Source organism: Mus caroli, chromosome 11, assembly GCF_900094665.2.
Source record: "Mus caroli chromosome 11, CAROLI_EIJ_v1.1, whole genome shotgun sequence".
NCBI classification, from domain to species: domain Eukaryota; kingdom Metazoa; phylum Chordata; class Mammalia; order Rodentia; family Muridae; genus Mus; species Mus caroli.
In genome coordinates, this window is record NC_034580.1 from 2,044,417 (window position 1) to 2,059,481 (window position 15,065).

At 51.5% G+C, this 15,065-nt stretch overlaps 1 protein-coding gene across 2 annotated transcripts in view; it reads right to left on the reverse strand.

Annotated features, from left to right (window-relative positions):
- Positions 1 to 526: 526 nt before the first annotated feature.
- Positions 527 to 15,065, reverse strand: part of Kremen1 (kringle containing transmembrane protein 1) — a 69,134-nt gene continuing 54,595 nt past the window's right edge. Inside the window, exons 6-9 of one of the 2 annotated variants that reach the window (XM_029484045.1) lie at positions 10,070 to 10,402; positions 8,362 to 8,520; positions 7,129 to 7,213; positions 527 to 3,977 (exon numbers count right to left, since the gene is read on the reverse strand). In XM_029484045.1, the coding sequence (XP_029339905.1) occupies positions 3,809 to 3,977; positions 7,129 to 7,213; positions 8,362 to 8,520; positions 10,070 to 10,402 (746 nt within the window). In that variant the 3' untranslated portion in view covers positions 527 to 3,808. Of the gene's footprint in view, positions 3,978 to 7,128; positions 7,214 to 8,310; positions 8,521 to 10,069; positions 10,403 to 15,065 lie in introns of both variants that reach the window. The other variant, XM_021178235.2, reaches the window with a different exon arrangement.

Here is a 15,065-nt window from a genome sequence, read left to right on the forward strand (position 1 = left end):
TAGTAAAATTGAGCCTAGATCAGAACTTGTTGTCCTGGCTCCATTCTTTTCTTCCGCCCCGTCTAGTTTCCTCTCTTTTCAGCCTGAACTGCCATTTTCAGTTGAACCGTTCGTGTTGTGGACCGCGGGCGGGCCGCAACAGGAACCCCCTTCTCCCCGGTCTGCTTGCCTTTGGTCTCCTCACCCTGATGGGATTTTTCAGATGTCAGCCTCATTGGGCCTCTTCAGAGTCCTCCTGCGTCACTCCTCCTGGCCTCATGCTGGGGGACAGAAGAATCGGAACCTGGCTGGGTACAGCCAATGCTCCGAGTACCAACCACTGCCGCCGCCGCTGCCGCCACCTCACTGAAACATCTTTTCCTTGTTGGCACAATAGAGACCATGGAAAAGCATTGCTTACTTAAGGAGAGGGTTGGAAAGGGCTTGGTAGCACAGTGACTAGGGAAGCTGAGAGGGGAGGAATGTTTGAACCCAAGAGTTTGGAAAAATGACAGCCTGGCCTGGCCTTGCCACGGTTTCTACAACAATGAGAATATTTATTTTCTTCAAACAGTAAAAATAACATTTTCTCTCTTTTGTAAAAGTTAAGTACCATCACATTCCATTTTCTTAAATAACAAAATCCTAAAAATATATATTAAATTGTATACAGTGTGTCACACTTCATTTTATATTTTAAAATACATGATGTTTCTATTTTATTCTCAAAGTTGCATATTAAGAGCATATTTACAAATAAAGCCTTGTTGTCCAAAGTCATATCCCTGCTGGAGGGTGAGATTGGAAACGGGAAGATCTTGGCGCTATGAAGGTGGCGGGGATGGCAGCCCCCGCGCTGGATCTACGCCTTTGGATTCCTCCCTCTAAGGTGAGAGATCCCCTCCCACTTGTCTGCCCTGCCCCACTCAGCCTCGGCCAGTGTGTTCAGCTCCAGCTTGGCAAGACAGGAGCCTGTGTGAGGCCCCCAGGTTCTGTTGGCAGACCAGGGTGGGGGTGCAGCCAGCATCCCACCCCCTACCCCACCTCCAGCCAGAGCAGTCAGGGCTGAGTGACCTGGAGGTAGAAGAGGACAGTAAACAGAGACACAAAGGGACCAATCAAAGGTTAGCAGTTCCCAGGGCGGTACCCAAAGCAGACCTCAGACATCAAACAGGACACTCCACAGGAGAGGAGCCAGGGAACCATGGAGGCTTGTGGACTTGGCTCGGGAGACCTGTGTGGCCCCTGCAGAGGCTGACAGAGTCTGGAGGCCATCCACTTCTAAGTGCTCTTGAAGGTCAAGTGTAGCCTGTCCCTGGCAACAGCCGGCGCGAGCTCTGATAGTGTCAGGCCAGCGGATGATGAGGAGCATCAGGTGGGGTCCCTCCTGGGATGACAGTGAGCCGTGGGGTGGCACCTGGCCCAGGCACATCCCATGGGCTGGCCCACAGGCCAGGACAGCTGTACCCGCCAGAGCTTTGATCTTCAAGAGCTTTTGGCTGAGGAGTCTGAAGCCAGAGCCCACATTTAGAGAAGTCCAGAGCTCTGGTCTCCTTGCTCACTTGAGGCGGCCGCAGCCCTATCCTTGCTGATATGGGAGAGGACGAAGACCTCTTTCCTACTCTGTCTCTGCTTTGTAAGCAGTGTGACAGGAAGAGAAGGACATAGGGTACCTATGTTTCTAGCTGATGTCTCTGAGGGCTGCTCTTCTCCCTCGGGCTTACCCCTATGCTCCAGGCAGGGTGTTACCAGCACAAAGGCCCTCGGTGACCGGCTGCCTACAGGTTCTAACAGACTGTAGCTGTCCTTTCTGGAGGTCCGGCCTGGGTGATTTACAGCCCTGCCTTCCCACTGTCCTCTGCTGTTGTTGGAGGTGGGTTAGTTTTCCTCACGTGTCCCCTACCCCCCCAAGAGAGAGAGTGGGTCCTGCAGTGCTGGGCTGTGCCAGGCCCACAGCAAAAGGAGCGTGGGCACATCCACTGCCCTTCCTGGGGACACCAATGCTGAGCTGCAGCTGCCACCACACTGGGGCTTGCTTCCTGTGTCTGAGATATGAAGAGACAGGTGAGTGGTGGCTTAGAGGAAGCCTGGGGCCAGTGCTCTGAGCTGAAAAAATGTCCTGGCCTGCTGTGAGCCTTCCCTGGGAAAGAACCCATGTCCTTTCTGTACTATGCACATGGTACTCTGACTCAACACTTGGTCTCAGGGGAGTCCTGCAAACGCTGTGGACAGCCTAGAGTAGAACCTGCTCCTGTCAGTCTATTTCCAGACTGGTGGAAATATGGTGGGCCTGTCTTCAAATCCAGGAGCCTGTAGCCTTTCCCAGATCAAGTGAGATGATGACCCCCTAGCTCTGTACCCCTGTAGGCCTCCCATAGGAGCTGAGCCAGCAGCCAGCCCACTGTAGACTCTGGTGTCCTCTGGTTGACTCATCAGCTCAGGTCACTGCCTCATCTGTACTCCTGCTGCCTCTCCCTGAGGGTGGTCCCCAGATGGTCCCAGACAGTCCTGGGGAGCAGCAGCTACAGAAGAGACACCCAGACCCTATGGAAGGCCTCAATGGCAGTGACTGAGAGACTCGGGGGAGGTTAGCATGGTGTTCTGGGAGGGCACCCAGGACAGCAGAGGCTCAAGGGCTGGCAGGAGAGTGACCAAGGTCTACCTTTAGGGCACAGGCTGTTCCTCTCAGCTGCTGCTGACAAAGGCCACTTCCAGACTGCAGGACTTCTCAGTCGGGGATGGCCCTTCCTTTCCCAACTGCAGCTGGGTCTCTCAATCTTGCAGCTTTTCCTGGGAGGATCTCCAGTTCCCAAGCCTGACCTTTTCCTGCCTCCCTGTCTGAGGGACAATGGGCAAGACCAGAGCCCTTACTCCTACTCTGCTCCCATGATAAGGGACAAAGGACAAAACTCGCGGTAGTTTTGATCTGCTTTTAAAATGATAGACACCTCACGTAGGAACCACAGATGCTGCCCGCATGCTATGGTGCAGTCTTTTTCTCTCCCACCTTTTGACAGTGCTGGGATAGAACCTAGGGCCTGATGTATACAAAGCAAGCTCTTGATCGCTGAGTTACAGCCCCAGCTCTGTGCTACAGCCTCAGCTCTAGGCTACAGTCTTTAAACTCCTCTGAAGTCGGCTTTGGCTGAGGACAGGAAGACAGGCTGAATTCAGATTCCACAGGATTGGCAACTACTTGAGGGCTAGGCTCGTTAAGTCTAGTATCCAGGAAGTTCACTGTGTCTGTTCCATGGACAAACAGATGGACCAATCCTCAGGCTTGCCCCATTGGTCAGTGGGTGCTAAAAAGAACCCTCTAGAAAGACGACATCTGGGGCCCTGCTCTCAGTCCCCTCGGACTAGATGACACATGGTAGTTGGCAGCAGAGAAAGCTCCAAGCCTACACTGGACCTCTGGGCCTCTAGGGCGCCAATGCCACTCTTAGTGGGGAACCAGGCCAGCCTAAGAAAACCTGACAATTCTTTCAGTCTGGCTCTATTGCAAACTGTAAAGACCAGGGGGAACTGATCTGTATGTGGACAAAATAGAGAATAAGCAAGAAAACTCATCCTACACTACACCTCCCCACCACCCAAGAGTCTTCTGGAGTCAGGTCCAGCTGTGTCCTGTCAGCCTGGGCCTGGTCTGACCGTCCCAGCAGAGCAGCCAGGCTGGTACGTGTGATGGAGGATCCCAGGCTGGGCTGCCTCTAAAGCAGGGTGCCCCCAAAAGAGATGGAGGTGAATGGGAAGGGAGGGAACTCATCAGAGGAGAACTCAGGGGAGCAAACTCGAGCTTGGAGCAGAGCCTCTCATGCAGGCGTGGGCTTCAGTCACTCACGAGGGGATTGCGGTCATCTTGTTGACTCTGACCCTTGAGCTTCTTCTTAAAGATGGAGATTGTAGTGGAAGGTTCATAGAAAATGGTCCAGATTTCCCCAGAAGCCCCAGGCTGACGACAGTCCCTAAGGTCTCCTGATGCAGGAACTCGGTGAGATCTGTCAAACAAAAACAGGTTTTCCAGTAGACCTAAAGAAAGCACTCAAATAGCCTCCTCATGAGGCTCCTGGACCTGTGACACTGTGTGTGGAGCTAGCCCTGGGAAGGGTGTTGGCTGCCTCAGAGGCTTAAGATGAAGGCTGGGTGTAGTGATGCACACATGTAACTCCTGGAGCTCAGGAGGGGAGGCAGGCAGATCTCTGAGTTTGAGGCCAGCCTGGTCTACATAGTGAGTTCCAGGACAGCCAGGGCTATGTAGTAAGACCCGGTCTTAACCAACCAACCAACCAACCAACCAACCAACCAACCAACCAACCACAGCTAAGGATGAACTATGTGGGCTGTGGAGGCGTGTCCTTTGGGCACAGAGGCTGGCAGGGCAGAGTCCTCCTTGTGGTAACAAGGGAATTTCTGTCAAAATAATTCAAAGCTGGAAAGGCTGTTTTAGGAGATTATGAATTTTCAAATATTCTTTTGCTTTCCTTCCTCTTCTTCCTCCTCCCCCCCAATAAAAGAATGCCACCTACCAATGCTGTTTACCTAGAAGCTCGCTCGCCTATCTAACAGGGTAAGGGGAAAGTTCTGTTTGAAGCAGCGAGCCCTGACATCAGGTCTGCTCCTAGCCCATCCTTCTCTTCCCCTCCTGTCAGGGGCAGGGAAGCTGAGGAGGGCTTCCAGTGTTGAGAGGAGTCAGGCGTGTGCTTTAGGGCCTCAGCCCTGCTTCAGCCTGCCGTGAGACACTGTGCCCTGAGGGACTTCCTTGGATGTGAGCTGTGACATTAAAACACACATTGGTTCTCTGAAGGTGCAAGTTCTACGTCTGTGAGGACAGCCAACCACAGGTGGAAAGCCTTGAAAAGAACTCCGCCTGTGCTGACACGTCCGGACACTCCTCCTTTCTTTCCATCACTCACTGACAGCAGCACAGTGCTTGCTACTGTGAGAGGTGCAGACATGCGCGAGAGTATAAACCCTACAGGAAGACGTGCGTCATGGCACCATTTACAGAATGGGTTTGAGGAGCCAGCATCCATGTGGTATTCTGAAACTGACCCTATTCCCCACACTTCACTCTGTCTGTCTCTGTCTGTCTGTCTGTCTGTCTGAAAGGTGAGTTCAGCCAACAACATTAAGGACATTATTTCTACTGAAAAAGTTCAGAGAGGAGCCGGGAAGGTCAGCAGTGTGGTCACAGCCACCCTCTGTGTAAACATTTGTGGCAGAGGCCTGCGATCAGGAAGGTCTTGAGTGGGAGTGGAGAGGGCGTAAGCTCTCCAGGCACACAGACAGCACCGCCGGGAAGGCAGTGCACTCTGAGTGTTTTCTCCAGTTTTGTTAGACCTGAAAGATAATGCATTTGTAAGTTTCCTCTTTGTTGAAATAGGTTTTGGTTTTTGTGTTTTTGTTTTGTGTCACTTTGTAGCCCAGGGATTTATTAAGTTAAAAAGGCTGGTCTCGAACCAGTGAACATAATTATTCCAAACATTTAGTCACTGGTGGGGGAGGGGCTCGTGGGCCACAGCCTCACCCAGGGGAGCTAAAGGCAGGCAAGGGCTGGCAGAGGAGTGGAAGCCTTTGTCTTCAGTGGTGAGCTGCTCACACTCCAGTGAACAGGCAGTGAGTGACTGTAGCAACACTCCTGTCTGCCTACTGAGTAGGGAGAGTGCAGGCAGGAGCTACTGTACCCAGCAGAAACAGGGGCTTGATAAGTTGCCCATATTGGTCTCAGCCATAACCCTCTACCTCAGCTTTTTAAGTAGCTAGGATTTCAGGTGTATGCCACTGAGCATGGCTTAAACGTATGTTTAAAAATAATGTGTACTTCCTGGCACACTGGGGACAAGACAGAGTTTGGGCATACACAGGCCAACAGCCTCCGACGACAACAGGGGCAGCACAGGGAGGGAACCTATGGCCCAGGAGTGAGATCAGGGCCGGGCACGTGCAAGCCCACAGGGCCTGTGTATCAAGCTGTGCTGAGTGAAGCAAGAACACAGGGCGTCAGTGCTGCAGTGACTCCATAGCAGACAGTGTGACTGCAGAGCCCATGGCTTGTCAAGTGCTGAGAACACATGACTGCTATAAGATCAGCCTTAAAATGGACATAGCCCTCACCCCTCCAAAGCTCAGGACACAAGGGCCAGGCGATGGGAAATGCTGGCCAGTGGGTATGACATGGCGTTGGCACTCAGGAATTCATGGCAGCTGTGGCTGCCCACATAGGGTCTGTATAAGACTGAATGATTCCAAACATTTAGTCACAGGTGGGGGAGGGGCTCGTGGGCTACAGCCAAACCCAGGGGAGCAATGGCAGTCCAGGGCTGTTGGAGGAGCAAAAAGCTTTGTCTTCAGGAATGGAGCCAGTCATGGGGAGTTGCTAACACTCCAGTGAACAGCTCCACACTCATGCCCATGTGGGCAGCCCATGTAAAAACAAAAACAAGACAGAAAGGCACGGGAGTGGGCTGGGGGCCTGGTGGGGGTGACAGGACCGGGAGGGGAGGGGAGAGGAGAAGAATGAGGTGACTGTGACCAATACACTATGTACATACATGGGGCTGTGAAAAATAAACTGACAAAATTCCTAAGCACTAATGTAAGACTTGATTTCTAGAGGCATTAAGAAAAATGCATGGGCCAGAAGGTTGTGGCACAAGCCTTTAATCTCAGCACTCAGGAGGCAGAGGCAGGAGTATCTCTATGATTTGGGGGCCAGCCTGGTATATGTCTACAGAGTGAGTTGCAGGACAGCCAGGGCTACACACAGAGAAACCCTCTCTTGAAAAAAAGAAGAGAGAGAGAGAGAAAGAGAGAGAGAGAGAGAGAGAGAGAGAGAGAGAGAGAGAGAGAGAGAGAGAGAGAGAGAGAGAGAGAGAGAGAGATATGCATGTACTGTCTTAGGAAGCTAGAGTTTTAAATACACCAGAATGTTTTCTACCTTTCCTGAAACCAAGTGTACTGGACTCAGCCTCCTCAGCCTCAGTGCAATTGGTCCTGTCTCCTGTCTCTCCTGGAAGGAGCTGCAGTGTTCTCTGCCTTGTACTGCCTGGGACTCAGCCTCTGGAATTCTGTTCTGATGTTAAACTGTCCCCAGACAGATGAGGAAACGACAGAGGAAAGACACCGCTCTCCCATGGCACTGGTACTCACTTAAATGTGACATGCAGAAGAATCTTTGCAACAACTGCTGTGACTGTGAGGATGAGGAGGGTCGCCAGGCCATACACAGTCCATCCTGTAAGTGCAAAGCAGAGTTCACCAGATTTGCCTTCACTTTCCAAAGGAGACTGGCAGCTCAGGGGGGCAGAACTGGCTCTGGGGGCCCTGCAGGTGGGAGCAGCCAGTAAACCTGCAGCAGGAGCAACTCGGTAAGACCTGAACACTAGAGTTGGGGTCCTAAGGGGTTCGGTAAATCTGTCTGCCACTGGAACTCAGCAGTGAAGGACTTAGCCGTCTTTGGGTCCTAGTTTTCTCATCTGAGAAGTGAGAATCGAGACCTGTGAAACCCTACTAGAATCCACAGCCAAACATTGCTGGGCTGGAGAGGCCTCTCCTCCGCTTTCCACGGTGAGACCTCCAGAGGTGAGGGAGCAGTATGAGAAGTTCTAGACCAGATTATGGATGGCAGTCCTCCTCAGTGCGCCAGCTCCCTCAGGGAGGATATGTGAAGCCAACCACACTAGCTTGACCAGAGAAGAGCATGGCCCACGACAATCCCTGCACGGCTTCTCTTCAAAGCTCTCGGCACTCCTAGCCTTTGGCAGGGCTTCTGGTTTCCCTCCTCCCACTGGTAACCCATAGGAAACATGCACAGTCCTGTCCTAACATCTGTGTGCACTTCACCCTGCAGAAGAGGAGCGATGCCGGGCCTTATGCTGCACACAACTTGGAGACCAGGCTTGTATTTCCAGACAAGAGAAGGGCAGAGTTTTGTCTGGTTCAGTGCATGGCTCACTGTTTAGTACAGTGCACGGCACCTTGGAAGGAATTCTGTATGTTCTGGGTTCACCTTCCCCTCCCCATTGGTGCATGTTGTACCCCCGAGCTGACCTCCAGCCTGTTCACACCTGAGTCAGCGTATTTGGGAAGCTTTACTCAGGGCTCTAGGAAGATGCTCTCACGAGGCATCTTTTATGACAAAGAGATCATCTTAGCTGCTAATCACAGTTACCAAAGGCACACAGAAGCCATCTTTGGAAGGGAGCTATGCTAATGAGGGTATTTCTCTCAAAGGCCATTCAGACTAGAGGTTGCAGGGCCAATATCCCAACATGTGTCTGCAGGGCAAGCATCCACAAGCACCTTTGTTTCTGTAAGTGTTGAAAGAACTACCTTCCACTCTGTGGCTGTTGGCCCCAACTGACGGTGCCCAGGAATGGCTACCTGGGGCAGTCTGCGGAGGGTGGCTGGGGCTGGGGGTGATGACATAGAGGACTTTGGAGGAGTGGGCAGCGCTGACACTGAAGTTGGCTTGCTCGGTGATCACCTCTGCCAGGGTCTGGTTGACAGCAGGTCTCTCCTGTGGTGGTTCCTCCTTGGTGGCTAAGAGAGCAAAAGGATTAACCAAAGCTGGGGATGGCAGCAGCAAAGAGGGGTCCTCTGAGTGGGAGGAGGCCTTTTCTCTTTCTCCGTGTGTGAGAGGGTGTTTAGCATGTGCGTAGGGTACACACATGTGGGGAACATGGACATGCGGAAGCACATGTGGGACTCATCTGTTTTTTTTTTTCCATGTGGTTGCTGGGATTTGAACTCAGGACCTTTGGAAGAGCAGTCGGTGCTCTTAACCACTGAGCCATCTCTCCAGCCCAGGACTCATCTATGAACACCCCTCCATGTTACTCAGTGAGGCAGTCTAACTCCTCAATTTGGCCAGTTCTAGGAATCCCATCTCCACCTTCCAAGGCTGGAAGTGGATGTGGGCCACCACACCCACTCAGAATTTATCTGCATTCCAGGCCTCTGCACTCTACTCCTTATGCCTGCTCAGCAAGCACCCAGCCACTGAACTCAGCAAGCACCCAGCCACTGAACTCAGCAAGCACCCAGCCACTGAATTTTCTGAACTTCCTTCTTTTTGAGACAGGTCTCTTATAGCCCAGGCTCGCCTCCAGCTATGTAGCTGAGGATGGCCCTGAATTGTTAACCTTCCAGCTTCTGCTATCCTTGAGCTGGTCTTACGGGTGTGTGGCATTACTCCTGGCTGAGGAGGTCTGGTCTGATTTCACAGTTACCTGGCTGTTCTCTGCTGGGGCAGAAGGGAGACGCTGCTGAGCCTGGCGCTGAGACTTCAGACACTGAAGCCACTTTGTTTTCCGGGCTTTGTGCTTGCAGGACCCCTTGTCATGGCAAACCTCATTCCACCTGCTCTAGTCGGTCCCACTTCCTGTGGCCCACTACCCACACTTTTTAAAGTTGTGTGGTCTGATACCTGTGCTCAGAGGCTAGCAAAGGCTCCTGTTAGAGGGGTAGAGTGCGTGTTTCTGAGGACGATGGTAGGTTAGTCTGCAGGACTGGTTGGGCTGTCTAGGAGCAGTAGGATGGATGAATGACCACTTGGGAGCCTTCCAGTTCTGTCCCTCACCTCCTTCTTTATCTATCCATGTAGTTGTCTACACAACTGCCTCTAAAACTACTAACATGAGCCTGAGGAGATGGCCCCGTGGCCTGCTCTGTCAGAGGACCCGAGTTTGGTTCCCAGCATCCATGCCATGACAGACCATTCACAACTGCGTGTCGGTAATTTGATGCCCTCTTCTAGCTCCTGAAGCACCCCCACACACGTGGTGTATGGTATACACTCACATAGTCATAAATAGAATCTAAAGTAAATAAATAAAATTATTAAAATAGTGAAATTGACATATAAACCAATTGTACACTGGAAGGTGGAGTTGTATACTGGAAGGTAGGGTGTCATGCACTGGAAGGTGGGGTGTTGTGTGATAATAAGTGGGGGATGAATTAATGTTGAAATCATCTGTAGCTGAGTCAGGAGGACCAAGTGTGCCCCCAAAGATCCACTTTAGGCTTGAAAGCTCTGGCAAGGAAGAGAAGGCAGGGCACCTATGCCCCAGAGACAAGGACATCTTACCTTGGTACAACACAGCAAATCCCTGGGCCTGATTGATGCGATCAGAGAAGAAATACAAAATGACAAAATCCAGAGAGACGTTGAAAGACAGAGGCGGGCGGCTCCTCCCACTGAGCCGGACCAGGACGCGGTGGGTGTAGCCGTCCAGCAGCTCCACCATGTCTGCAGAGTCCCTGATATCAAACAGGGTGAAGTTGAAATGGATGCGAGAGGCTCCCGGAACCCGGATGGTCCAGTAGCAGACCCTGCCAGTGGCGTAGGTGTCAGGGAAGTCAGGGGAGTACACCACGGCTGCCATGGCTGAGTAGTTCCCACCGCAGGCGCCCACGAGAGCTGCAGAAGAGAGATGGTGGGCCTGAGTCTCAGCCTGGGGCTCATCTCTAATGCGGACACAAACAAGCTCTTAGGAAATGTGATCTTGCCAGGGACATTGTTTCCAGCTACAAACCAGGCCATCCTGGGTTTTAGGATCAGATCACAGAATGAATCACTTAAACCCTGAACAAATGACTGCAGACTATTTGGTTTCCCCAGGAGACCTCAGCCTAGCGCAGGAGGAGAAGTGCAGCCCAGGCTGGGGTCTGGCTGGAGTCAGACAGTCTGCATTAAGGAGGCGCAGGGCCATGGGATCCTAGGGGCTGCACCTCATTCCCAGGCCTCTCCCTTGTTTTCCAGTTTAGGGCCACCACCTGCTGCTGTATCCCATGACACTGAGAGGACATCTGAGATAAAGTGCATGAAATGCTGGGACCTCTCAGCCGAGGAGAGGCTTTTGAAGAGGTGACGTCATAAAAGAAAGGCCCTGAGTCTCCTCAGGGTTTCCAGTTCTTTAGAGGTGCAGTGTTTGCACGAGAAGTCCACAAGGAGCTCTGGCCTGGAAGACCTGCTCTATAGGGATGCTCTCCTAGCATGTGTGACCACAGGCTGGATTTCCAGAAGTGCCCAATGGGAAGGCAGGGTAAGAGCAGCCTCATGGTGCTCTGGGTCACCCACACTGTGCCTCGGCCGTGCTTTCTCAGGACTAGTGGTTAGGACTGGTAGGCTTTTAGAGTGGTTGGAAATGAAAGACTTCAGGAGGGAGTGTAGGAACAGGATTACAAAGAAAGCTGTTATTTTTCAGTATTCAGATGGAACTTGGCCACACGCGTGCCAGGCAAGCACTCTTCCACTGAGCCACAGCTCCAGCAGGCTTTAGGAAAATTCTTCTCTAGCACACAGAAAAGCAATCAAAGTATGTTGCTTTGCTGGCCCTGGTGGTACAGGTCTGTAGTCCCAACACCACGGAGGCTCAAGTCAGAGGATGTCAGTTCAAGACGGTCTCGAAAAACCGAAGGCTGGCAAGAGCTCGGTGGCAGGGCCTTCGCCTACCTTGTGAGCCCCTGGGAAGTGGCTTTTTCTTCCTAGTGATGAGGAAGCTCAAAATCAGAAGCCGAGGTCTCCAGACAACCAAGGGACATTATCAATGACAGTGGGGTTACAGAAATGGGCTCAGCTGTGCCAGAGTCCAGAGGGAAGAGGTGACCACCACAGAGGCTGAGACAGCTGCATGGGAACGAGATCCTGGGGAGCCGTGAGCCTGGCTTCTCAACTGAGCACAGGGTCTACATACAGTGTGGCTGTCAGCTGAGAACACATGGAGCCTGACATAAAGTGGTAGCTGTGAGCCTGGCATGTCAGCTGAGCACACACTGAGCCTGACATACAGTGGTGGCCGTGAGCCTGGCTTCTCAGCTGAGCACACACGGAGCCTGACATACAGTGGTGGCTGTGAGCCTGGCTTCTCAGCTGAGCACACATGGAGCCTGACATACAGTGGTGGCCGTGAGCCTGGCTTCTCAGCTGAGCACACATGGAGCCTGACATACAGTGGGGTTCGCATTCACTTTCCAGCTCTTCTGCAAAGGCCTCCTCGTGCTGGCAAGAGTGACCAGTGTCCAGCAGCCAGCCAGAGTTCCCCTCTCAAAGGAACCAAAAGCCTCTAATTGCTGAGCAGGGGGACTGTTAACCCATTTCTCCCAGGGCCACTGGAGAGAGGCAGATGTGACGCATGTTTGTGTCTGTGAGAGAGTAGAACACTTCCTTAGGAACTGGTAAAGACCAGCTCCTTCTGGGAGAAGAGCGAGAGCAGAAGACTTTGGCCCCTGGTTGCTGTAAGGCCTCCTTGGGAGAGAACAGGAGTCTCTTTCCCAAGTCCCATCAAAGGCCAAAGTGCATGGCTGCCAGGGAAGAGGGAGAGCCACTGAAAACACCTCATTCCCGTGGCTGGTGGCAAGTCCTACGCTGTAGATAGATAGGGGAACCAGTGACCCCCATGCCTTCCCTCAAACAGCACCAAAGAGCAGACAGTGTCTGTCTCCCACAGGGGCAGGACACACAGGGACCTGTTCGAAGCTCAGCATGGAAGTGGACACTAAGAAACCACACAGTGCCCTCTGCTCTACTCTAAGCACAGCTTCAGGATCAGGGAGCCTGAGGGCACCAAAGGAAATAACAAAAAATAGCCTGAACTGAGGTCAGCTATAGACAGACAGACAGACCCCAGCCCAGTGCTCACTCAGCAAATTGAGGTTGGCTACAGACAGACGGACAGACCCCAGCCCAGTGCTCATACTCTGCAGGCCTCCAAAGTGTAAATGCTGTTTATGTTAGTGTCTACAGTTCTCCCTAGTGTGTGGCATTAAACAGAGTACCACAGCGCACACAGAAGAGCAAGAAAAAGTGGGGAAAGATGCACTGCCAAGGAATAAAGCAACCCACAAAGCAAGACTTGAGAGCGACCCAGAGGTTGGGACTATCAGCCGTGGAGGCTGCAAGATGAATACAGTACAGTTTATAGTGACACGACCAGACACCGGGGCAGCCTGTGAATCTCAGAAGAGATGTGGAAATCATAAAAGTCAGTGAGCTAGGCAGGCTTGGTGCTTCATGTCTGTAAAACTAACAGAAAGTTAGAGGCAGGAGAATTAGACATTTAAGACCAGCCTTGGCTACACAAAGTTTGAGGTCAGCCTTGTCTAAAAACTCAGAGGAGCCAAACGTTGGCACTGGAGAGAGGGCTCAGCAGTGAGGATGCACATGGCTCATGCAGGGGACCCAGTTCCCAGCACTCACGGCAGACACTCCAATGGGCCTGAAGTCCTCGTCTGGCTTTCACTGGCATTGTACTCATGTGCATTTGTGTTGGGGTGGGGGTAGGGGAGGGTTACACACACACACACACACACACACACACACACACACCTAAAAATAAAGACATAATAAAATGTAAAATAAAGACACTACATACTCTCAGGGATGAAGTGTATGATTTATCTGCAGGTAAGTGCAGTGGTGAAAGAATCAATAAACTTGAAGACATGTCAATAAAACATATTAGCCAAAATGAAACAGGGAGGGCAAACCCAACCAAACAAAACAGCGCCTGACAGCCACAGACGGCATGGAGTACATAACGCATGTGCATGGGCAGAAGAGTTATCTGATGAGAACATGCCAAAGCCGGTTTAAAAGGGGACCACAGATCGACGAATCTCAGGAACTCAAGCCAAAAGTAAACCAAAAGAACGCCCGACATGGTGGCACATGCCTTTGATTTCCGCACTCAGGGGACCGAGGCAGGCAGGTCTCTGAGTTCAGGCCAGCCTGGTCTACAGAGTGAGTTCCAGGCCAGCCAGGGCTACACAGAGAAACCCTGTCTTGACAAACAAAAAATGAAAAAAGTACTCTCACTAGCTACCCACCCCTCCAGTCATGCAGGGATCTCTCTATTCTTTCAAGTCATGAGCTGTCTGTAGCTAATCTCTTGGAAGTGTTCCACCTTGTCTGTAGGATAAGACGAATGTGCCGCAGTCACCGAAAGCATCTGAGAGAGGAAGCTTTAGGAGTCGTTTCTATGGTGTTAAATCTACTTATCTCTGAGGAGCAGTGAGGTGAGTTACGAAGCTGGCCGTGGCCAGGGGCTCTGAAGATGGAATGCCTACTTGCTCGGTCCGGGAATGCACACAGGCAGAAAGCATAGCTCTGTAGACAATGTAGGCATAATAACCAGCCACCCTGGGCATCACTGACCATAGACTAAAGAATAAAGCTGGACCCATTATTATTGTTAATAAAAGGGAACTCAGTTGCCAAAATGATTTAAAACCAGTAAACTTGAGTTTGAGTCCTGGCTCTGATACTTACTGAGGCGACCAACTTTATCTTTAGGGTTTCTTTTCTTTTCTCTTCTTTCTAAGATAAACACACTGCGTAGACAATGTCCAGTTTAGAACCTGCAAAGGCTCAGTTAAAATAAATCTGGCTGAGCTGGACAGTTATGCTCTATGATAATTGATCTGTGTCCCCCAAAAGGATGGATTTGATCCTACTACTAGGGGTCTTTATACACGTAATGAGTTAGGATGATGTCATAATGGATTAGAGAGGGTTTTAAGGCCAGTGGGCTGTGCCTTCATAATGAGACTGACAGAAATACGGATCCACAAAGGGGTAAGATGGTAATGTTTAGAAAAATGGAGGGAAGGTGTGAAACAGCTACAAGCCAGTGATGTCAGAGACGGTTGGTGAGAGTCTGAGTCTGCCATGTTCCCTAGAGAGGCTATGCTTTCCTCCCTTGTCCCTAGCTGATAGTGCAATTTGGGAAGGCTGTGGAACATGGAGGGGACAGGCCTAGCTAGCTCACTAGGGGTGGGCAGTTGAAGGTTATCTATTGCACCATTCCCTGGCTACAGTCCCTTCTATGCCTCCTGATCTATCACCATGTGAACAGTCTCTCCGCTACCATGAACTGAATTGTTCTGCCATCCTTCCTTGTCATGACAGACAGCCTCCTAAAACCATGAACCAGACCATAAACAGTTCCCCCGGAAGCTGTTTCTGCTGGCGATTTGGTTAAAATGATGCAAAAGTAACACAGAAAATTTGTACTAGGGAAGTGGGAGTCACTGCTGTGTGTGGGGTCACTGCTGTGGCTGATTTAGCCATGCCACAGCAAGGG